At 56.1% G+C, this 24,362-nt stretch overlaps 2 protein-coding genes and 1 long non-coding RNA gene across 3 annotated transcripts; 2 read left to right on the forward strand and 1 right to left on the reverse strand.

The window, feature by feature from the left end:
• The first annotated feature begins 286 nt into the window (after positions 1-286).
• Positions 287-21,343, forward strand: LMNB2 (lamin B2). Its single transcript, XM_070465013.1, has 12 exons — positions 287-589; positions 9,749-9,885; positions 13,709-13,865; positions 14,015-14,140; positions 15,767-15,937; positions 16,027-16,152; positions 16,275-16,495; positions 16,602-16,881; positions 16,973-17,080; positions 17,578-17,697; positions 17,862-17,975; positions 18,595-21,343. Exons 1-12 carry the CDS (start codon positions 317-319, stop codon positions 18,634-18,636), a joined length of 1,875 nt encoding a protein of 624 aa, XP_070321114.1. The 5' UTR covers positions 287-316; the 3' UTR covers positions 18,637-21,343.
• LOC139034339 (uncharacterized) lies at positions 13,127-14,019 on the reverse strand. Its single transcript, XR_011486761.1, has 2 exons — positions 13,928-14,019; positions 13,127-13,243 (listed from the first exon to the last, which is right to left on the reverse strand). It is a non-coding gene; the product is annotated as an uncharacterized lncRNA (long non-coding RNA).
• A 397-nt stretch (positions 21,344-21,740) lies between the features above and the next one.
• TIMM13 (translocase of inner mitochondrial membrane 13) lies at positions 21,741-23,332 on the forward strand. The gene is made up of 3 exons (XM_020895400.2): positions 21,741-21,924; positions 22,017-22,085; positions 22,252-23,332. The coding sequence occupies exons 1-3, from the start codon at positions 21,805-21,807 to the stop codon at positions 22,348-22,350; spliced, it is 288 nt and encodes a 95-aa protein (XP_020751059.1). The 5' UTR covers positions 21,741-21,804; the 3' UTR covers positions 22,351-23,332.
• The last annotated feature ends 1,030 nt before the right edge of the window (positions 23,333-24,362 follow it).

Consider the following 24,362-nt stretch of genomic DNA (forward strand, 5'->3'; position numbering starts at 1 on the left):
GGTGAGATCACTGAACATTTCTGAAGTTTCTTCACCACTCCACTTGTAATTTTAATGAGGCTCCGATGACGTAGGTAGGGTTAGGTTATGCTAGTGGGGAAACTGAGGCCCGGAAAGAAACCCAGGGGTCACACAGTGGTCAAGCTGGGATTTGGGGTCCGGTTGTTTGGCTCCCGGACAATGCGGGAAACTGAGCAGGAGACTACACCTCCCGGCGTGCCGCGCGCGGCGCCGGCCGGACTACAACTCCCAGGCTGCCCCGTCGCGGCGGCGGCGGCGGGCGACGGGCGCCATCTTGGTCGGCGGCGCGGATTGAATGAGCCCGCCGAGCCGCGGCCGCCGTTCCGAGCAGCGCGGACCCCGAACCGCTGCTGCCGCCGCCACCATGGCCACGCCGCAGCCCGGCCGCGCGGGCGGGCCCTCCACGCCGCTGTCGCCCACGCGCCTATCGCGGCTGCAGGAGAAGGAGGAGCTGCGCGAGCTCAATGACCGCCTGGCGCACTACATCGACCGCGTCCGCGCGCTGGAGCTGGAGAACGACCGGCTGCAGCTCAAGATCTCCGAACGGGAGGAGGTGACCACGCGCGAGGTGAGCGCAGGTGCCGGGGGCCCCCGCTGGGGCGGGCCGGTCTCTCAGGGTGTCCGGGGGTTTCGGGGACGCTCCTGCGACAGGGGGACACTGGGGCGGGCCTTGCCCACCAAGGCGTCCCCAGGGAGCTTCGGGGGCCCCTCGCGAGGGTCACACGCTTGACTGAGGGTCCTCGAGGGTTTCGGGGACTTCTCCCGTGCGAGAGGTAGACTGGTTCCTGCCCCGCCCACCGAGGAGTCCGGGAACTTCTCAGGGTCTCTCGAGCGAGGGTGCATGCCTGAGGGGGCCTCTGGGGAGGTTCAAGGGGCTCTCAGTAAGGGGTGGGGGCTGGGGCGGGCGCCTACGAGGGATCCCCAAGGGTTTCTGCCGCCCCTACCCCATGCGAGAGGTGGAGACTGGCACTAGCTCCGCCTCCGAGGGATCCCTGCCTATCTGGGGATCTCCTCAGACAGGGGTGCAGGCTAGGGTGAGTCGTGTTCTCTGATGGGTACCCAGGGGGTGCTGGGGGACCCTGAGTGAGGGCTGCACCCTGGGGCAGGTCCCCCCACCCACCAGGGGTCTCCAGGGTGTTTCCTGTATCCCTTGAGTTTGGGGCTGACCTGTCCCCTGAAGTGGACTCGGGATTGGGGGGGCCCCGAGTGAGGGGTCCATTAGGGTAGTTTCCCCCTCTGAGGTGTCCCCAAGGGTTGGTGGGAGGTGCCCTGATTGAGGGGTGCAACCTGGGTAGGCCCCACCCTTTGAAGGGTCCCCAGAGGACCTTGGAGGGTAGGGGGAGATGGAGCAGGCTCTGCCTACCAAGGGATCTGAGGAGATCTGGGGAGCTCCTGAGTGATGGGGCCTGAGCCAGGGTGGACCCCCCCAAAGGAGTTAGAGAGTCTTCGGGGATGTGTTTGGGTGTTCTACAAGAAAACTTGGGGGAGAGTGTCCAGTCTCTGAGGAGGAGTGGATGGTCTGGGGTGAGTCAGTGGTCTCAGTTCTCCTTGGAACTTTGCAGGAGTCCCATGGTGAATCCTGGGGACTTTGGGGATTGAGTGGGATTAGGCAGTAAATTCAGTCTTTTACCAGGACCTGGGGCATAAAGAATCTGCCTGCAATGTGGGAGACCTGGGTTCGATTCCTGGTTTGGGAAGATTCCCTGGAGAAGGGCATGGCAACCCACTCCAATATTTTTGCCTGGAGAATCCCCATGGACAGGGGAGCCTAGGGTGCTTCAGTCTGTGGGGTCACAAAGAGTCAGACATGACTAGGTGACTAAACACAGCACAGCACAGGCTGTAAGTTCAGTCTTTTATTAGGACCTGGAGGGTAGGGGTCAGAGCAGGGGAGTCTAGTGTCTCCCTGGTCCCATGGGAAATTTGGAAGGCCCTTCGTTGGGCCCTGAGACCCCCTTGGCTAATGGGCAGGAGCCTACAAGAGTCTGGTAGCTTCTGCTCTGTCCTGGGGGGTGTGAGGGGCGGGGGGACGTGTGAGGCCTTGGGGAACCAGGAGAAGTTTTGGTGCAGCTGAGGGGGCAGGGGCTGGATAAGCCCTGCCCCCCAAGTGGGTGTGAGGGCAGGGGTCTCGGGATCCTGGATGGGGTGTATCATGACTGGCTGCCAACCTAGGGGGCTCCTTTTCTCCCACAAGCCCCCCCACAGGCCCCCCCAACCAAAGGGCAGGTCCTCAGAATAAGGGGGAGGGGGCCACCATGTGGTTCCCTTTGGGCCTGGTGGGAGAGCCAGGGCCTGAAGCTGGCACTTAGTGCTTGGAGCCTCAGCTTTCCTCTCCGAAGAATGGGTGCAGTGACGACCTCTGGGAGGAGAGCGTGGGGGGTGGAGTGGGAGCTAGGGGGGTGGTCATTTCTGGGAGCCACTTACTGTCTGTATAACCTTGGGCAGATCACTTAACCTCTCTGAGCTTACTGCCTCTTTTGTAAAGTGCAAATAATAATAAATACCTACTTTGGGGGCTTGTATGTGGGGCCACCATGAATTCACGTTTGTTTTATAGAATAAAGGCCATAAGATACATGACAGTGCCCTGAGGGAACACTCCGTGGGTTCTGTTGCCCCTGCCTGGGTCCCCGGGTTCAGGATGGGCCCGAAAGTGTGTCTCAGGTGTCTGGTGGTTGGTGGTGTGTTAGATCACCTGGGATTAGATTAAAGCTTGAGATCCAAACCCTGCGTTTAATCTGTGACCTTGGGCAGGTCATTCAGCCCCCCAGAACCTCGGTTTTGTCATCTGTATGATGGGACTGGAGTGGCTGCCCCAGTGGTGCGGCCTCAGCAGTGCATGCGGGTCCTCAGAGTGCAGGCCCAAGTTCCGCCTGCTGGGCTGGTCAGTGCTGGGTCCTTCACCCCAGCCTCTCCTCCCATCTGCAGGCAGTGGACGTGGGGTGCCGGCCCCACTGGATTAGTGTTGTTCCCGAGAGCGCAGGGTCCGGACCCGGGGAACTCGATGCTGTCCACGTGTCTAGGCAGTGGCATGGTTTACTTCTCGGCTGCCCGTGCTGGTTGGGACACAGGACTGCCGGGTGGGAGTGGGAGTGGCCCCGCCACACGGTGCCCCCCAGGGCTGTGCCCAGGGTCTGCAGTCACCCAGATGACAGGTGTTTGTTCACAGCAGGAGTGGGGCATTCCCACCAGCCTGATCTCCTGGAACTTGGGGGTGAGGTGACAAATGCCCCCTCAGCTGGTCAGTGGAGGGAGCCAGTAACCTGCTGGAGCAGTGAGGTGGGCTGGTCCTGTGCGCTGCGTGGAGGGAGTGACCTGGAAGTGGCCAAGGGCTGTGGGAGGGCATGGTGTGTCAGGCCTCTGACCTGGATGGCAGCTTCTCACCTGGAAGAATCTGCCCCCAGGGGACACTGGGTAATGGCTAGAGACGTCTGTGGTTGTCACACTGGGGAACTCCTGACATCAAGGCAGTGGATCCAGGAAAGCTGCCCCACACACTCCTCCCCCCAGAGCCCAGGACATCTCCCTAGAGAGGACGATCCAGCCCCAAATGCCATTAGTGCCAAAGCTGAGAAGCCACTTAAGGAACCCAGTGGTGATGCTGTTTAAAATGTGAGCGTACGTGTAATCAGTGCAGAGGGTTCAGGTGCCTAAGGTAAAAGTTACGTTCTGGTCCACAGACCCTCGCCGGTCGTGTGTGGATGATTGCCTTTCCCATCGGAAGTCAGATGATGGGTGTTTTGGTCTTGTGAACTGTCAGGGTGAATGGCCACGTGCGTACCTGGAGGATTTCTGGGAGGCTGAGGGCTGGCCAGATTGCTGTATGGGAAGAGTCTTGGGTGCTGGGAGGTGGGGGGTGGCTTGAGTGGACCAGGGAGGAAAGGGGGTTCTCCAGGGAGCCCCCAACCAGGTGTTGAGTTCCCCTAGGCTTCACATTTTTTCCCTTCCTGCCCAGGTATCCTGTTGCTGTGGGGACCAGGAGGCGGTGCTCCCCAGGTGGACCCAGGGAGCAGGAGCTGGGCTCTGGGAGTTGGAGGAGCGAAGGGTCAGGGTTTGTGGAGTTTGGCAGTGGTTGTCAACTCCGGGGCAGTTTTGTCCCCGGGGACGCAGGCAGGGCCTCACAGGGCAAGTCTGGGACCCTAGGAAAAGGCTACCTCAGGTTACGCGAACTCTGCTCCCTTCACTGCCACACATGCTAACACATCTGTTGGGATTCCTCAAGTTTTACACTTGTGCAGCGCCGGCCGTTAAAGACAGAACAAAAGCCAAAGCTGTGCCCGGGGCTCCCACGGGACACCCCAAGCATCGTAGCACATGGAGGCACAGGCCTGCCGGGAACACCTGTTCCCTGCTCTGAAAGAGCCTTTGTGACCTCGCGTCCTCCTCTGCAGAGTTTTCTCCATCGTCCTGGTGCCATAGATGAGGTTCCAGGTTTGATAGAAGTTTTTGTGAAAGGCCTGGGGTTTCAGCTCTGTGGGTCTCAAATGTAAGCACTCAACTCAAGCATCACGGCTGGCGGGGAAGCTGCCAGGGACAGTGCACGGAGGGGCAGGCCAGGGTGTGTGCCAATAAAGCTTTATTTGTGCACACTGAAGTGTGCATTTCATATGGGTGCCTGTATCATGAAATATTTTTTTGTTTTTTTCTACTCAGCCATTTAAAAATATAAAAGCCGTTCCAGTCCTGCAGGTGGGTGGCTGGGGTTTTGTGCTGTGGGCCTGGCTATAGAGGATCATCTGACTGAGACACAGTTTTTTAATAGAAGGTCTGCAGCAACCCTGCCTCTGGCAAGTCTGTTGGTGCAGGACTTCCCTAGCAGTCCAGTGGTGAAGACTCTGTGCTTCTTTGCAGGCGTGTTGGTTCAGTCCCTGCTCAGGGAACTAGGATCCCACAGGCTGTGCAGCCAAAAAAAAAGCAGTCAGTGCTATTTTTTCCAGCATTGTTTGCTGTCTTTGGGTCTCTGTGTCACATTTTGATAGTTCTTGAGATATTTCCGACTTTCTCATTTGTAGTAGTTGTCAGGGTGATCAGTGACCTTTGATGTTGCTATTGCAAAAGGATTACAAGTCACTGAGGCTCAATTGACGGTTGGCATTTTTTAGCAACAAAGTATTTTAAATAAGGGCTATACATTGTTGTTTTCTTTCCTTTTTGCTTTTTGTTTGTTTGTTTTGGCCTCACCTCATGGCATGTGGGATCTTAGTTCCCTGACCAGGAGTCAAATCTATTCCCCTTGCATTGGAAGCGCAGTCTTAACCACTGGACCACCAGGGAAATCCCCATGAGTGGCATCTTAATGAGATATTAAAAAAATAAAAATTAACTCTGAAATCACCGTCAGTTAAGTGTCAGGTGTACGTGTGGGGTTCCCTTCACCCTGGGCTCCCAGGGAGGGACAGCTTCCCATCTGACCTCGCCTTGGTTTCCTGCCGTCTTGGCCTTCAGTGCTCCTCCTGCCAAAAGGGGAAGCTGGGGAGGAAAGCCCAGTAGGAGCCGGTCTGTGGAGCCAGAGATCTTGTCCGAGACTGCAGCCTGGGTGCCAGGCCCTCCTTTGGGGTCAGGAAAGTTCTGGAAGATGAGATGGTGGGAGACAGGGCAGAGACACTCCTGTGAACCCGGGTGCCCAGCTACCCTTAGACAGTGAGGTTGGCTGCTCTTGGTGATGGTGGGTTTATTCCAGAAGGTGGAGATGGGATGGGGTGAATAGGGCACAGGAGGGAGAGGCTTGTTTCATCTTGATCCCCACGTGTGTCTCTCTCTCAGAACTGTCCCCAGCAGACCTCTCTGGCCTGTACCAACAGGAGAGGGCGGTGTGCTGTCCCGTGCCTCAGTTTCCCCATCTGTGAAATGACTAAGAGCCCACACCTGTGGGAAAAATGACGAGGAGAGCTGGACTGCGGCGGGAGGGCTGGAGAGGGTGGGGGTCTCAGACCCACTATCAAATCCAACTCTCACAGGCCGGTCCTGACCTGCCTGGGACACTCTGGTTTTAACTCTAAAAACCCCACACCTGAGAATTAATTCCCAGGTCTCAGGCCGACCAGGTTAGTGATCCCCCTACCAAGCGGCAGGGCCCAGGCAGCTCCTCTGGACCCTTCCTGTGGAAGGAGGGCCCCTCCCCAGCTCTGAGCAGCCCTCTGAGCCGGGCACAGACACTCACTGCTGTCTTGTAGCTTTGTGGGAAGTGGTGGTAGTTGTTCAGTTGTTCAGTCATGTCTGACTCTTTGCAGCCCCATGCACTGCAGCACGCCAGGCTTCCCCATCCTTCACTATCTCCCGGAGCTTGCTTAAACTCGTGTCCATTGAGTAGGTGATGCCATCGAACCATCTCATCCTATGCTCTGTTGTCCCCTTCTCTTCCTGCCTTCGATCTTTCCCAGCATCAGGGTCTTTTCCAGGGAGTCGGCCCTTCACATCAGGCGGCCAAAGTACTCAGAGTTTCAGCTTTGGTGTCAGTTCTTCCAATGAATATTCAGGGTTGATGACCTTTAGGATTGGCTGGTTTGATCTCCTTGCAGTCCAAGGGACTCTCAAGAGTCTTCTCCAGCAACACAGTTCGAAGACACTCAGCCTTTTTTATTGTCCAGTTCTCACATCCATACACAACTACTGGAAAAACTATAACTTGGACTAGACGGACCTTTGTAGGCAAAGTAATGTCTCAGCTTTTTAATATGTTGTCTAGGCTTGTGACTGCTTTTCTTCTAAGGAGCAAGGGTCTTTTAATTTCATGGTTGCAGTCACTATCCACAGTGATTTTGGAGCCCAAGAAAATAAAGTCTCTCACTGTTTCCCTTGTTTCCCCATCCATTTTCCAAGAAGTGATGGGATTGAATGCCATGATCTTCGTTTTTTGAATGTTGAGTTTTAAGCCAGCTTTTTCCTTCTCCTCTTTCACCTTCATCAAGAGTGTAATTCCTCTTTGTTTTCTGTCATAAGGGTGGTGTCATCTGCATATCTAAGGTTATTGATATTTCTCCCAGCAATTTTGATTCCAGCTTGTGCTTCATCCAGCCGGGTATTTTGCATGATGTACTCTGCATGTAAATTAAATAAGCAGGATGACAACATACAGCCCTGACATACTCCTTTTCCAATTTTGAACCAGTCTATTGTTCCATGTCCAGTTCTAACTGTTGCTTCTTGACCTGCGTACAGGTTTTGTAGGAGGCAGGTAAGGTGTTCTGGTATTCCCATCTCTTTAAGAATTTTCCACTCCTTTCTTAAAAAGCTGGAAATAGAACTGCCATATGAGCCAGCAATCCCACTTCTGGGCATACACACCGAGGAAACCAGATCTGAAAGAGACACGTGCACCCCAATGTTCATCGCAGCACTGTTTATAATAGCCAGGACATGGAAGCAACCTAGATGCCCATCCGCAGACGAATGGATGAGGAAGCTGTGGTACATATACACCATGGAATATTACTCGGCCATTAAAAAGAATTCATTTGAATCAGTTCTAATAAGATGGATGAAACTGGAGCCCATTATACAGAGCGAAGTAAGCCAGAAAGATAAAGACCATTACAGTATACTAACACATATATATGGACTTTAGAAAGATGGTAACGATAACCCTATATGCAAAACAGAAAAAGAGACTCAGATGTATAGAACAGACTTGTGGACTCTGGGAGAAGGCGAGGGTGGGATGTTTCAAGAGAACAGCATCGAAACATGTATATTATCTAGGGTGTAACAGATCACCAGCCCAGGTTGGGTGCATGAGACAAGTGCTCGGGCCTGGTGCACTGGGAAGACCCAGAGGGATCGGGTGGAGAGGGAGGTGGGAGGGGGGACCGGGATGGGGAATACATGTAAATCCATGGCTAATTCATTTCAATGTATGACAAAAAGCACTGCAATGATGTAAAGTAATTAGCCTCCAACTAATAAAAATAAATGGAAAAAAAAATAAAATTAAAAAAAAAAAAAGAATTTTCCACTCCCATCTCTTTAAGAATTTTCCACAGTTTATGATCTATACAGTCAAAGGCTTTAGCATAGTCAATGAAGCAGGTGTTTTTCTGAAATTCTTTAGTTTTTTCTGTGATCCAGTGGATGTTGGCAATTTGATCTCTGGTTCCTCTGCCTTTTCTAAATCCACCTTATACATCTGGAATTTCTCTGTTCACATACTGTTGAAGCCTAGCTTGAAGGATTTGGCCACTTGCAAAGCTAGCTGCCTTGTCACCCTCTGTAGGCCTTTTGTCAGTCCCAGGAAGGGTTTTAACCGCTTTTTTTGTTAGTTGCTCAGTCGCGTCTGACTCTGCAACCCGTGGACTGTAGCCCGCCAGGCTCCTCTGTCCATGGGATTTCCCAGACAAGGATACTGGGGTGGGTTGCCATTCCCTTCTCCAGGGAATCTTTGTGACCCAGGGATCAAACCTGGGTCTTCCTTGGCAGGCAGGTTCTTTACTGTTGAGCCACCAGGGAAACCCCTGTAACCGCCTCATAGAGGCAGAATTCCCATCTCATGCAGTTCACCCAATTAAACTCTTAAGTTCGGTGGTGCTTAATTGATTTACAACTGGGTAGCCATCACTTCTAATTCCAGAACATTCCATTCCCCTAAAGGAAGCTCCTTCCTGGGGAGGGGCAAAATAGTGGTAGGGAATTAGGAGGAACAAACCACTATGTATAAAGTATATAAACTACAGGGATATACTTACAACACAGGGGGTATACTCAGTATTTGATAATAAGTATAAATGGAGAATAACCTTTACAAATTGTGAATTACTATGTTGTACACCTATAACTCATATGGTGTGGTACATCAATTATGTTGTTGATGTTCAGTTGCTAAGTCATGTCTGACTCTTTGTTGACCCCATGGACTTCCACATGCCAGGCCTCCCTGTCACTTAGCATCTCCTGGAGTTTGCTCAAGTTCATCTGTATCTCTAACAAGGATCGCACTTAAAAAGGAAACCTCGTCCCCATAGCTTTCTCCTCCCCCCATACTCCTTCCCCAGCCCCTGACAACCAGGAACCCACTCTCTGTGTCTGTGGATCGGCCTGTTCTGCACGTTTCCCATCAGTGGAATCGCACCATGTGTGTCCTGTGTCTGCTTCTCTCACTGAGCATCGTGTTCTCAGGGCCCGTCCATGTGGTAGCGAGCGTCTGGGCTTCACCACTTTTCAGGGCTGAGGGATGCCCCAGGTGTGGAGGGACCTCATTGTGTCCACCCATCAGCTGCTGATGGGCCCTCAGGGTGTTTCCCCTTTGGGGCCGTTGGCATCGACGTGGCTGTGAACGCGTGTGCATGGGTTTTGTGTACATGTGTGTTACTTCTCCCAGGTAGATGCCAGCGGGGTGCGGGGGTGCCATTGCTGGGTCAGTGGTTGCTGTTTGTCCATCTGAGGAACTGCCAACCTGTCTTCCATGATGGTGGCACCAATCCCCCCCGCCATGCATGGGGGTGACACTTCTCCCCATCCTCCTGACACTTGCTGTGGTCTCTGTGATGGCCATCCTTATGGGGGCAGATGGCATCTCCCTGTCCTTTTGGTCCCTGATACTTTTAAATATGCGCACAGCTCTGGGCCCCTTGGGTTAGAGCAGGGAGACCTGAGTGTGTGTCCAGCTGACAGGTGTGACCTGATAGGGGCTGGTGACCTGGGCAGGCTGCGGGGGGCCCAGCTGGGGGGCCCATGCGCATGAGTGGCACCGTGTTGGTGGGGAAGAGGGCTTCACCTCAGCCCCCTGTCCCCACAGGTGAGTGGCATCAAGACATTGTACGAGGCGGAGCTGGCCGACGCCCGCCGGGTGCTGGACGAGACGGCCCGGGACCGTGCCTGCCTGCAGATTGAAATGGGCAAGCTGAGGGCCGACCTGGAGGAGGCCACCAAGAGGTGGGGCTGTGGCAGTGTGACAGCGCATGGGGCAGGGGGCGGGGGTCGTCACCCTGTGTGTGGTGGGAGGGCCCCAACTTGCAGGGCCCTCCTGGGAGCGGGCCGTGTGGGTTCTGGGGCCTGGCCCTCTGGCTGCCCTGTTCAGCACCATTATCCCCTCCAAAGAATTGGCCCCTGGAGGTGAAACCTCAGCAGCTCCCCTGGGACTGAATCCCTTGGTAGCTGGCACCACCATGCCCCCAACCCTTCCCCAGCGAAGAGGTGCTCTAGGCCACAGAGCCAGCCTTGACCCCCTTTCCCCGCTTGTGCCCACCCTGGGAAGCCGGGGAGCGGTGGGTGACCTTCTTTTCCAGATCGCAAAGCACCATCTCCTGGCTGCTCCCCAGTAAAAGTGTCACAAGTCTGGAGAACGAGGCAGCGCTGGTGGTGACGGTAGCAGAAGGAATGAAGTGACGTGAACTCAGCGAGTGTTTAGATCAGGACCCCTCCACCCTTGCACACGGCAACCCCTGCAGGCCAGACTGGCTACAGGGACGCTGAGCACGATGTCTGGAGATTCAGCCAGGGTTCCCCGGCTCAGCGGAACCAGCTCCGGAGGCCCCGTTCACAGTCCCGGCGGCAGCTGAGGGCCGCCTTCATGTGTGTGGGATTCTTCTTTTCTAATTAGACTTTTTTACTTTTTTTGGGAGGAGCAGTTTTAGGTTTGCAGGAGAATGAGTGGAAAACACAGGGTGCCCCAGACCCCCCTCCAGGGTCCTATGTTGCGAGCATCTCCCAGTATCGGGTGTGCTACATTGTTACAACTGATGAGCCAATATGAACACATTTTTATCAGCTGAGTCCCACCTCACACAGGGGCTGCCCTTGGTGTGGACACGTGCACACTGACACGTGTGCACCAGCATGCTGCTCACCTAGTGTGCACATCGTGTCACAGGGCGTGGTCCCTGCCCTGAGAATCTGCACCTCCCCACACCGCCAGCCCCTGGAGGCCGGGGGTCCTTCCTCTCTCCACAGCTCTGCCGTTTCCACAATGCCTACGGTTGGGACCAGCGTGTGCCGCCTCCGCAGACCGTCCCCTGTCACTTAGCGGGGCGTTTCTGGTTCCCGCCTGGAGCAGAGCAGCGAGCCCAGAGGCAGACCCGCACAACACGGTCACCTGGTATCTGATGAGGCAGTAGGGCCAGGTAGACAGGACAGCCCATCCATGTGTTAGGACTGAATTCAAAAGTGACATGCTTTTTGGAGAAGAGCAAGAGGATGAATGCTGGAGAATTCTGGAATTCCCCCAGCCTCTCTCTGTCACATCCACACAGGTTCTGGAATCTTCCAGACACCCTGAACCTGTGTGTGACTCCTTGGGTGGGCTGAGAAGTCACGTTTCTGCTTGTCAGAGTCATAGATGCTCCCTGGGGAGAAGGCAGATAACACAGTTATCTTAAGGAGAAAAACGAGGGCTTCCCCGGTGGCTCAGTGGTAAAGAATCCACCTGCCAATGCAGGGGACACGGTTTCCATCTCCGGCCTGGGAGGATCCCACACACCTCGGAGCAGCTGAGCCTGTGTACCACGACTGCCAAGCCTGTGCCCTGGAGCCTGCAAGTCGCAACTGCTGAAGCCTGTGTGCCCTAGAGCCCATGCTCTGCAATAAGAGAACCCTCACACCACAACTAGAGAGTAGCCCCCACTTGCCACAACTAGAGAAAAGCCTGCACAGCAGTGAAGACCCAGCACAGCCAAACTACAGAAGTAACGTTTTAAAGAGAGAAAAATGAAAGTCTCTGTGAGCCTCCGCGCAGACAGAACCTCTGAGGCCGATCTGGGGCATGCTTCTCCGCCTTTCTTAATTTACACTCAGGGTGGGCACCCTTAGAAAACAGAACGCTTTGTCTAGCTCGAGCCTGGCATTGATGTCACATGTGTCACGACGCCTCCCCAGTGCCTGGGCCTGTCACAGGCTCCTGTGACGGCTTCAGTGACAGCTCTGCCCCTCCATCGGGCACCCTGACCAGTGACTTACCTTGGCTCCCACTCTCGAGGGAAGGCTTCCCCAGTCTCAAGTACTTGGGTCTGCAGGCGATTTGCCTACCGGCCTCACTTCCTGCTCTTGGGCTCAGAGCCCTTGCAGACGGTGTGGGTGGCCCGTGACCCTGAACAGGGTGTTCCTGCTGTGAGGTGACAGCCTGTGCTTTTCTTTTTCAACCACGAGTACTGCGAAAACCCTGTGATGATGGAAACGCGGATGGAGGACCTGACAGGCTGGGCTCTCCTGCCTAATCCTCCAGGAATCACGGTTCCAGGGGAGGAACTTTGTACCCTTAAGCTCTCAAGCATCAGAAACTTAAGCCACTGAGGGTCGCCAGCACCCCTGCTTCCCAGACCATTCCGTGTCCTTCTTCAGCTCCATAGCACAGGGTGACAGTGTTGAGAGATCGTCCACATTTCCTGATGCCTCTGCTCCTGTCACCCTGGCCGCACAGCTGATCTCGACCTGCCCGCCCAGGTCACCCTAGGACTGCGTTCTCTTTGCTCTCCCCAGTGCCCTGGGAACCACGGCCCAGCTCAGGCCCCAGGCCCTGGCTTCTCAAGGGCTGTGCCCAGTAGCTCCTGCCCTGCGTGTGTTCCTCCTGTCTCCTCCCCCTGCACCTGAGGGCAGTGGGTCTCACTGCTCTCTGCACCCACAAGAAAGCTCCCCCTGATGATGGGGAGTCCACAGACGTTTCTCGAGTGAGAGGACAGCGTGTCCATGAAGCTGGCCCTCAGTAGTGGTCTATCAGACAAAAGAGTCTAGTTTCCCCAAACCCTCTAGGGATATGGGGTTTGCAGCCCACCCCCCTCCCTTGAGTGGAAGGACTGTGTGGCTCAGGAATGTGGACTGTGGGACCCCACACCCTTATGGAGGCTGTGGGTGCCACGTCTGCCTGGAGGTCCTGTCCCAAGGACTGCTGTGAGGATGGGACCGGCCTGGTGACTGAAGTCATTGGGCTGTATCCCTCCCCCACACACCTCACTCAAACTGGTGTGGTGTCCCCGGTCATTGTCCCCCAGGGCACTCCTGCCCCTGGGGGACACTGGGCGATGTCTGGGGATGTCTGTGGTCATCAGGACCCAGGAAGGGTGATGCTGATCTGACCACCACTGTGCTGTCCCCACTGGTGCTGGGCAGGGCGCAGTTTTAGTTTGTTGGTGGGGAAGTGGGTATCTTTCAACCCCAAAGAGATTTAGAGCACCATTCAGAAATGTTCACGCTATTAAGAGTTTTATGTTGGTACTTCTCTGGTGGGCCAGTGGCTAACTCCGATCTTCCAGTGCCAGGAACCTGGGTTCGCTCCTTGGTCAGGGAACTAAGATGCCATATGCTGTACAGTGCAGCCAAAAAAACAAAAGAGAGAGTTGTGTATTTAGAAAGTCTCTTTGGCGTCTTAGATGTTTCACATTGAAGATATCTATTAGAAGTTCAGCGAGCCTGCCTGAAATAGCTTAACTTTACAAATGAGATCAACGTTTAAAAGGCCAGGGTTTTAATTTGTTACTTTAGTAAATTATACATTAAAAAAAAAATCAGAGTTCTCCTGTAAATGGTCCCTCCTCCTGTGCCCAAAAGTCAGGGAAAAGGACACGAAAACCCACATCTTGAGGGTTATTTTGAGTGGCTGGCGGGATCCCCGTGGGGCAGAGCAGATTTGAAGACAGGGCTCCTTTGGTGCTGACAGATGAGGCTCTGGTACTGAGAGCATGGGTAGGTGAGGGTCTGGGCCCTGAGGCAGCCATGGACTTGGCCTTGGGGTCAGTGCTGCCTACTAACTTCTGCTCCTGACTTTCAGCGCCAAGAAGAAGGAGGGCGAGCTCACGGTGGCCCAGGGCCGCGTCAGGGACCTGGAGTCCGTGTTCCACCGAAGCGAGGCTGAGCTAGCGGCTGCACTTAGCGACAAGCGCACCCTAGAGAACGATGTGGCAGAGCTGCGGGCCCAGCTGGCTAAGGTAGCTGCAGGCGGTGCAGGCTATGGGCTCCCCCTTCACCCCCACCCTTGCCCAGTCCATACCCCAGGGGAGTTCGGAGGCTCAGGAGATCCCCGAGGACCTTATGTGGCAGCAGACAGTGTCACCAGCTGCTTGTCCTGCATTTCCAGGCAGAGGATGGGCACTCGGTGGCTAAGAAGCAGCTGGAGAAGGAGACACTGATGCGCGTGGACCTGGAGAACCGCTGCCAGAGCCTGCAGGAGGAGCTGGCCTTCCGCAAGGATGTCTTTGAGGAGGTGGGTCATCCCCCCCACCACCTGGCAGGAGCCAGGGTGTTCCCCCACTTCCCGCTTCTCCCTGCCTCGGGGACTCATCTGATACTTGTCTCCATCATCACGCAGCTGTCTTCTCTGTCTCTCTGTGCATCTGCGTCTCTTATAGCGACACTTGTCCTTGGGTTTGGGGCCACCCGGATAATCCAGGATGGTCTTGAGCCCTGTATCTTAATCACACCTGCAAAGACCTTTGTCCAGGAAGGCTACATTGGCAGACCCTAGGGATTAGCACATGGGCATGCTTCTCGGGGGTCATCATTCAGGCTCCTGCAGACCTTCCCCGGCCTCCTTGCCTCTGGGCCTCGGCTCCCTGGTTTAGCAGGACTGACTTGGCCCTGGCCCCACTGGCCTCCCACCTGGTCCTGGCCCATTGTGCTGTCACAGCCCAGATGGAACCCGGAGGCAGCCACTGCCGGGCTCACTGCAGTGTGTGGGCGGGTGAGATGTCCATGCAACTGCGGAGTGGCCTCCAGCTCCTGCCTGGCCCCGCTGCAGCCAGAGCTGCCCTGGATCCCGTGAGGAGGCCTAGGGGGCGGGAGGGCCCCTGAGGTGGGCCAGGGGTGGGGTACGGGCTGAGGGTACACTGTGCTCCTTGGCTGTTTGTGAACGCAGTGCCTTCCTGTGGACACGTTCCTGTAGTCTTCACCCATGGGGGCCAGACACATGTGACCGACGTCTGTGCAGGGAGTTTTGTCAAGTGGGGCTTCCCCACCTGCCCTTGACCCCACCACTGCCTGGTCAGCTCCTGGTTGGTGCGGCCAGGGCCAGCTGGTCACTGCCATTACCCACTGCTGTTCTATCCTAGATCCCAGGCCCCTGTGATGGGCCACATTAGGAATTTTTTTTTTTTAAGAATTCTTTTCTTTTATTAACAGCTTTATTAAAATAGTCCCCTACCAGAAAGCTTTCAAAGTTTACCATGTAGACTGGATCTTAGTCCATTCCCAGAGCTGTGCAGCCATCCCCTCTTAATTCCAGAACATTACCCCCAAAAGAAATTCTGTAGGTGCTTCCATTAGCATTCTTCCAGTTTTCCTATATAACAAAACTATTTTTAAAACATACAATTTAATGAAAATTTAGTACAGGATCGTTCAACCATGACTGTTTAGTTCCAGAACATTCCATCACCGCAATAGAAGCCCATCCCCATCAGCAGTCACCCCCACCCCCTCCCCTAGCTCCTGACAACCAGGAACCCACTCTTTCTGTGGATCAGCCTTCTCTGGACGTTTCCCATCAGTGGACTCACACCCTGTGTGTCCTTCTGTGTCTGCTTCTCTCACTGAGCATCCTGTTCTCAGGGTCCGTCCACGTGGTAGCGAGTATCAGGGCTTCTCTCCTTTTCAGGGCTGAGTGATGCTCCTGTGTGTGAAGGCATAGGTGTGTTAATCAGCAGTCAGCTGGGGGCTCTGGGTCATGGTTCTTGGGTGGTTGTGAATCGTGTGGGTGTGAACAGGTGGCCCGGGCCTACCCCAGAGGGTCACCAGTGGCAGAATTGGGCGCCCTCGCTCCGGCTGCGGGGGAGAGTCAGGGACGCCTGTGACAGGACCAAGGCAGGCAGTGAGCGCGGGGCTTTGTCCGCAGGAAGTGCGTGAGACGCGGCGGCGGCACGAGCGCCGCCTGGTGGAGGTGGACAGCAGCCGGCAGCAGGAGTATGACTTCAAGATGGCCCAGGCGCTGGAGGAACTGCGCGCCCAGCACGACGAGCAAGTGCGGCTGTACCGTCTGGAGCTGGAGCAGACCTACCAAGCCAAGGTGCGCACGCAAGCATGCCTGCCGGTGGGCATTGGGCCGTCCACCCCCGCCCTCTGTGCCAGCCCTCATGCCTGCCCTTGTCTCCTCAGCTGGACAACGCCAAGCTGAGCTCTGACCAGAATGACAAGGCTGCCAGTGCTGCCCGGGAAGAGCTGAAGGAGGCCCGCATGCGGGTCGAATCCCTCAGCTACCAGCTCTCCGGCCTCCAGAAGCAGGTGACTCACCAGAGCCCCAGCCCCAACCCCTCCTCGGACCCCGCCTCATCCCCTCCCACGGCCCCAGAGGCCTGCAACTGGGTGGGCTTTCCCCACCATGACGCGCGTGGACCCTGCTGCAGGCGAGCGCGGCCGAGGACCGGATCCGTGAACTAGAGGAGACCGTGGCTGGGGAGCGGGACAAGTTCCGGAAGATGCTGGACGCCAAAGAGCGAGAAATGATGGAGATGCGGGACATGATGCAGCAGCAGCTGGCCGAGTACCAGGAGCTGCTGGATGTCAAGCTGGCCTTGGACATGGAGATCAGCGCCTACCGAAAGCTGCTGGAGGGAGAGGAGGAGAGGTGGGCGGGGCGAGGAGAGGGGGTGGGGCGAGTGTGCCGTCCCTCCCTCTCCAACACCCCACCCCTTCACCTCAGCCCCTGGTAACTCCGCACCCCCCGCCCCCAGGCTGAAGCTGTCCCCCAGCCCATCGTCGCGGATCACCATCTCACGGGCCACAACGAGCAGCAGCGTGTCCACACCCGGTCGCCCGGGCCGCAGCAAGCGGAAGCGGCTGGAGGTGGAGGAGCCTCTGGGCACGGGCTCCAGTGGCCTCGGCTCCAGCAGCAGTGCCAGCAGCAGCGGCAGCTTCCACCTGGCGCAGCAGGCCTCAGCCTCAGGCAGCGTCAGCATCGAGGAGATCGATCTGGAGGGCAGGTTCGTGCAACTGAAGAACAGCTCTGACAAGGTGAGGCCTCGCCCCGTGCTGCGCCGCCCCGGCAGGGGAGGCCCCCCGGGGTTGCCCAGAGCCCTGTGCCAACGCCAGCGCCCTTCCTCAGGATCAGTCTCTGGGCAACTGGAGGATCAAGAGGCAGGTCCTGGAAGGGGAGGAGATTTCCTACAAGTTCACCCCCAAGTATGTGCTGCGGGCCGGCCAGACTGTCACGGTAGGTGGCTGTGGAGGGGCAGGTTGTGAAGTGTAGCTGGGATGGGGCAGGGGGCCAGGGGCACCACAGGGGACCCGCCGCTGAGAACAGCTGCCTGCGATCGCGGATGGCTTGTGTGTCCACATTTCTTCATCGGAGCCTTCCCTGGAGCTCTTGGGAGGCCTGAGTGATGTGCCAGGGGCCCGCGGTGTGGGTGAAACTGGGTCTAAGCTGTCTGTCTGGGCTGGCAGGCAATGTGCCAGCCATGTTAACAGTCACGGGCACAGACTCTAGGTCACCTGATCCCAGTCTGGCTCATTTACTGAGATGAAAGCCCTTGGCCACTGTGAACCTCAGTCTCTTCTTCCATACTGGAGTGATTAACATCCTTGGGCAGGATCTAAGAGTCCTAGAAGGATTAAACACCCAGGGCATCAAGGGGACCTGTGATGAATGGCTGGCTGGTGACCACTAGGATTGGAGCCCACTTTAACAGGGAAGCCTTCCTGTGTCCCCAGGTGTGGGCAGCTGGAGCTGGGGTGGCTCACAGCCCCCCATCCACACTCGTGTGGAAAAGCCAGAACAGCTGGGGCACCGGTGAGAGCTTCCGGACCACCCTGGTCAACGCTGATGGGGAGGTGAGTGCCTCCCGCTGCCTGAGTCTTGGGGCCCCTCCTGGGTGGATGGAGCCTTGGCCGCCAGGCACATGAGTGCAGCCTGGGCCTGGGCGTCCGACTGTCTCCCCTGCAAGCTGGGCTCCTGGGGTGGGGAGGGGTTTGTCTGCAGCTCTCATCTCGTACAGGAAGTGGCCATGAGAACCGTGAAGCAGTCTTCGGTGGTGCGGGAGACCGAGAATGGGGAGGAGGGCGAGGACGAGGCAGCTGAGTTTGGAGAGGAGGATCTTTTCCACCAGCAGGTAGAGGTTCCTAGGCACGCGTATGTGCGCGCACACGCACACACACACACACATATCCCAGGCCCTGTTCATGCAGCTGCCCTGGGCATCACCCAGGCCACAGAGCTCACAGCAGACAGGCTGTGGGGTCAGCTGCCCTGCCCCCTGGGCCTGCCTGTTGTGTGGACCTCTGGTACCCGCCTAGGATCACCGGGAATGGGGTTGCAAAGCTGATTATATCTATGACCCTGGTACAGCCCCAGGGCTTCTCAGCCCACCTGCTGTTACCGTGATTCCACCAGACTGATATGCTGGTGACTTCATAATGGTTTTGTGGGGAGGATGGGGGGCTGAGGAACCATGCTGAACGAGACATGAGTGCAGGGCTTTTCTGGGTCTAAGACCATTGTAATGAGTCTTGTGGCTCAGAACAGGAATGAGGGAGACATGGAAGGTTCTGGAACGGGAGCCATGGAGGCTGGGGTCATTGTGTTGGAAGCTGAGCTTCCCTGGTGGCTCAGGCCCCAGCCCGGTCCAGCTCCTCCTGGTGGGAGGGCAGGGGGCACCAGCTACCTGCCTGGCCAGGTTGGCATGTGCCTGCCACCCCGGGCTCACCTCATTACACCATCCTTCCTTCCAGGGGGACCCGAGGACCACCTCTCGAGGCTGCTGCGTCATGTGAACCGAACACGCCTCATCACATGTCTTTCTTTACCCAGAGCCACTGAAAACTATTTTTATATCATTGGCTTCTTTAATCCTTGGTACATTTCTAGAGAATTTTTAAGCAAACTGCCAGAGCATGGGGGTGGGTCTCTACTGATCTTTCCTGTCGGCGGGTTTCCTGGGACCCTTCACCACTGACCAGACTGTGTGGGTGCCCTGTCTACCAGCCCAGGAGCCTAGTGGCTAGCAGACTTTGAGGAGTCCAGCAGGTGTGGGAGGAGGCCCATCGGCTGTGTGGGTCTCTGCTGCAGCCTGGAGTTGGGGCAGGAGAGGAGGCCTGGGGTGGACAGAGTGAAACTGCATAAGGATCCCATAGTTGTTTGTTTCATTTAAGCTTTCAAAAAAAAACAAGTTCAGAATTCAGCTTCTGACCTGGTGGGGAGGTGGGGCACCCCTGCAGAGTTTCCGTGGCTCAGCCAACTGAGCACCGGAAGGAGGGCTGGAAGCATCTTGTACTGTCAGACCTGGGCTTCAGGTGGTTTCTGCTCGGCCCTTGGGAGTCGGGTGTGTGGGGCGGGCCGTTTGGCTCCCTCTCTGGCTGCCGGAGCCTCACATTTCTGGACGTTTCTGCAGTCAACTTCCTCACCCTGTGGGACAGGCAAGAAGGAAGCTTGGGACCTGGGGACGATTCCTCTCTTGAGACTTATCTCCAGGTCAGTGTCAAGGGGATGAGTGTGACAACCTTGGACATGATGGCCATGTGCGACACCGCTTTCTGCCCTCCAGTCGGCGGAGGGCGACGAGGGCAAGCCGTGGGACTCCATGGCTCCAGCTCTGTGCCTTGTGCACGGGGCATGCCCACTCCTGTGTTCTTGGGTGCACACTGAAACACTAGCTCCTCTGTAGCTTCCTGCTGAAATGGTGTTTCTTAGACAGACCTGCCCGTGCCAGCAGACCTCTGTGGGATGCTCCATGCCACAGCCCAGCTTTTGATCACCCAGAGACCCCCCTCCCTGCATCAGTTCACCTTTGACCTGCACCACGTAGATACACAGAAGTTATTTTTCTAATGGATATTTATTTTTTTACATTGGTCAGTACACAGGTTGCCAGGCTCCCACCTCAGGGGCTCACTCAAGGGTCACTGGGACAGTCCCATAGGGGGGTGGCATCAGGGAGCTCTGTCCCTATGGGCTTTGCACCCTTGGCTGACTCTTCAGAAAGCGCAGCTCAAGTCTTAAAGACGCAATACTGAGCCATGGAGGCGGGCTGGCCCCTGAAGGCAGCGTGCTTCCAGGTAGGCTGAGTGCCAGCCCCTTGGGATTTACCCAAGGCTGGAGCAGCCCGTCCACCTCTTTTCCCTGGGAACTGCTCATGGTGAGGAAGGCCCAAGCCCCAGGACAGAAAAGTGTCAGCCACTGGGAAAACCAAGCTGCTACCAGGTCAGAATCTTCCTGCAGGCCAAGGCTTTAAGTCTGGGCATCTTTCCTTGGCCACCAGAGTCCTTGGCCCGAAGGCTGTGCTTGCCCTGTGGAGGGAGGTGGCCTCACCAGAAAAATGGTGCCGCCCCTGAGAAGCGTCCTGTCTCGACAGCACCTTCTCTGTACCCCACTCCCTCACCCCTACCCCCCTCCAGGAGTGCTTCCGGGTGCAGGCTGCTCCCTTCCCCTGGCATAACAGGAGCTGAGTGGACCATGAGGGTCTGGAGAGCGTGATGGGGTCTGGGTGGTCCTGGGACAAGTGGAAACTGCACTGGTCTCGGCCACACCCTTCAGGGTGTTTTGGAAATCTCTGGGGATCGAAGCTGTGTCCTGGAATTCCGGGTGTGAGGCAGTTTTGCAGGCTGGGCTTGAGGATTTCAGGAAGGAAAGGAGAGGGCCCCACCCTCCTGGCAGGCCCAGAGGGCTTAAAAAACAGCCCCAGGGTTTGCCCAGTGCCTGCAGAACCCCCAGGCTCATTAGATGACTTCTTGATTTCAGCCAGGTCTTGGTCCCATCCTCGCCCAGTGGTTGCCTGACTGAGGTCTTGAGTGGAGCTGGGGAAGTGGCCCTGGCAGGCTGGGATGCCCTTGACTGGTGAGGGGAGGGTGCGCTGGACTGGTGGCCAGTTGTGGCTCGATGTTGGTGACAGTCTTTGGTAATCAAGTAGTTGGAAACACAGGACAAAGTCCAATGTTACAATGTCAGCCTTGGCCTGAAAAACAGAATTTGCATTTGTCCTTAAACTTGTCCTTTAAACCACTTGAAATGATGCAGAAGCGATTTTTTTCTGAGCCCGTGTCATGTGAGGAGAAGCACCCTTCTAGAGAAAGAACCACTCGGCCCAGCCCTCGGAAGGGACCCAGTGCCGCGGAGACACGGACGCCTTTTTCCCCGTGGTCTGGGCGCTCAGTTTTCATCACAGCCAGGCTCTGACCTGGGCTCGTTTTTACCACACCGTCTACCCAGCAGTTCTATTTATATCAGCACATCCGAGCGGGGACTGCCATTCCTCAAGGACATTAACGCTATTGGAAAGGTCTTAATTCCGAGCCCAAAAGGGATCATCAGCACTACATGCCAGGGGACTCAGTTTCAGCAACTGGCTGTCTAGACACATTTCAGATGGTGATTTTTAAGATGCATGCCAAACGTGTGATCTTTTGTTTCCTCCAATGATTTGTAAAATACGTTTTAAGACTGGAAACTTTTGTACAACATCCAATAAAACATTTTGGTTTTAAATTCTGCCCGTGAGTTACTACTCCCACGCCAGGCTGCTGCAGTAGGAGCCCAAGCCACTAGTTAAGCGGGTGTCTTAGGACCGCGCGGACCGCTAGGGTTTTCTACATTCCCCCATCTGATCCACCGACCCCCCCGCAGCGCTCTTGGTCCCCTAACGGCCTGGCGCTACTGGGCTTGCGAAGGGCAGGGTAGGCGCGCCCGTCGTCCCGTGTGCACGCGCGGCGGGACCTTTGGGGGCGGAGCCTAAGCACGGAGGTGCGGGCCTCGGCACCGGAAACCGACTTCGGCCCCTTTCTTTCTGCGCGTGCGCGGGAGGCTTCGCGCGGCCTTATGGGACTCGTAGTCCGGACCCTGCTCCCATCCACCGGAACTCCATTTCCCGTGGGGCCCTGGGGCAGCGGACTTCCGGCGTGGGTGCGGATCGGCGCACGCGGCGGCGGTCCGGTTGACTTTGCGGAGCCATGGAGGGCGGGTTCGGCTCGGATTTCGGGGGCTCTGGCGGCGGGAAGCTGGACCCAGGTCTCATCATGGAGCAGGTGAAAGTGCAGATCGCCGTGGCCAACGCGCAGGAGCTGCTGCAGGTCCGGGGCTGGCTGGGGGCTGGGTAGGGGGCTGAGGGCTGCGGGATCCGTCGGGGCCGGTGTCGCAACTGAGGGCTCGCGTGTCCCCACAGAGGATGACGGACAAGTGCTTCCGGAAGTGTATCGGGAAGCCGGGGGGTTCCCTGGACAATTCGGAGCAGGTAAAACCAGGGGTGGCGGGTCGCGGGCTGGACCCGGTTGGGGTGGCCTCCGCGCGTGCGCTGACTTAATGAGGCGGCGTGGAGAGTATGCTGCGCGTGCGCAGTCCGGGGTGGGGGGGCACCAGCCGAGGTCCAGACCTGAGCGGCTCGTCCTTACCTTCCCCAGAAGTGCATCGCCATGTGCATGGACCGCTACATGGACGCCTGGAACACCGTGTCACGTGCCTACAACTCGCGGCTGCAGCGGGAACGAGCCAACATGTAACCGCGACGCGCCACCAGACCAACCCCCCATCCTGGCCCTACCCTCGGGACCCATTTCCATAAACGCTGTTTGTGAGGCGGGGTCCTGCATGTGCGTTCTGCCTCCCAGATGTTTGTGAGGACGACATTGGTGCTGGGACCGTTGGGACTCTGCCCGTCCTTTCCGCCTAGCCGTCCACCTGCTAACCGGTGTAGCTTGGGTCTTGGTGGGGGCGGCCCTGGCTGCGGTGCCACCTTTGTGCGCCTGTTAACGGATTATGTCGTATGGACCGTCCGTGGTGGGGCCTCAACCCCGCTTACGCTGTCTGCCTGGGAGGAGGGTGCTGCTTGACACATCAGAGGCTTCAGTGGCCAGAGAATGGAGAAGCTTGAAGTAGTTCAGGGCTGAATTCCACAATCCCCTGCGAGAGGGATTTAATTTTAAAGGGAGGAGTGAGGTCAGTGATGGGGAGCCATGTTTATTAGTTTACCTGAGAAGGGGCAGGGCTTTTTTGAGGGAGTGGGGGACCACCTCCTCTTTATCCTGTTTTGGTCTTTTAGTGTATGGTACTGGTTGCTGGGAGGTGTGTTGTTTAATACGTTCATACAGTAAAACCAGCATGTAATGAGATGCAGGGTCTGTTGGAGTTTGAATTGCTGCCATCTTGGTCTCAGCTGTTTCTACTTGTTTTTTTCTTTGTGTGTGTGACGGGGGACGTTTCATTTTTCATCTCTGAACCCTTGAACTTAAAGGTTTATGTTAACTCTTGCTAAACGTGGGGAGGGGGTGTGGTTGGCAGGTTTTAAGCAAATTCCTGGCTTACCCCTGGTGACAAAGCCTCCCCTTTTCTTGTTACTGCTCCTCATTGTTGAGGCACGCTGGAGGACAGATGGTTTGACTTCTGAGGCTGTTTTTTTGCTGAATACGGGTGTGGTGGTTCCCTGGTTGAGGGTGGCAGAACTGTTCCCTGATGAGCCTAAAGTATATGTGATGGTTACCAGGCTGCAGTCCCACGTGCTTGCATCCTTGCATTCGAATCGTCCTGAAGTTTGATGACTTCAAGCTGTTCACTAATGGAAGTTGAGGAGGCAATTAAGGAGGCCTGCCCAGAGATGAGCAGGCAGATGATAGCAGTTAGTGGTAGAGAAATGGAAGAAGCCGGGCTAAGCCAAGGAGGCCTCTGACGATATTCCAAATGGAGCTTGGGTTGGGACCGAGCGTGTTATATCTGTGTAACCCACTGAGCTTGCTTATACCTGTGTTTTGTGTTTACCTTGATCTGACCAGAATGATTGATGCCCATGTAGCAGGTCTTAACTGTGCAGACTTCCCCTTAGATAGGAGATAATCAAGGGGCAGCCTGTCGTTGAGAATATTTGCTACTGAGTCCAGAGAAGAGTGGAGTCCTTGTAAGGCATCCGCCGTGTTTTTAGACAAGTCCTCTGGGGCCTGTGTGAGACTCTAGGGGACTGCTAGTCAGAGACTGATGACCGATCCCTTCTCCTGCCACAGTGAGTCCCGTTGCTCTTCTATCTCAGGGCTGGGTGATGTCATGAATGGTTTTATCTGGGTTGTGAGAACTTAGCCACATGCATTGTGCACAAATTGGGATTTGTCTAAGCAGGGGTGAGCTGGGGACTTTGCTGGCAGTCCAGTGATTGGGACTCAGCACTTTCACTGCAGGAGACCAGGGTTCAATCCCTGATTGGGGAACTAAGGTGCCACAAGCTTCGAGGCATAGTTAAAAAAAAGGGGGGGGGGGTAACTTAAGGTCTGTGGCAGATTCACTGGTATGTTGAGTGGGTGGCTCAATAACTTCTTTCTCAGGTGTAGGTGATGTCATTTTAGCATGGTGGTCCGTGGAATCATGCCCTGTAATCAATCATCAGGCAGAGTGGGTGGTTGAGATTACTAGGGAAGGTCCTGCCCACCTATGGTCTGGGCTTCCCAGGTGGCTCGGTGATAAAAGGATCCTCCTGGCAATGCAGGAGATGCAGGTTCGATCCCTGAGTCGAGGCGTTCCCCTGGATGAG

This window comes from Odocoileus virginianus, chromosome 3 (genome assembly GCF_023699985.2).
Source record: "Odocoileus virginianus isolate 20LAN1187 ecotype Illinois chromosome 3, Ovbor_1.2, whole genome shotgun sequence".
In the NCBI taxonomy this organism is placed as follows: Eukaryota; Metazoa; Chordata; class Mammalia; order Artiodactyla; family Cervidae; genus Odocoileus; species Odocoileus virginianus.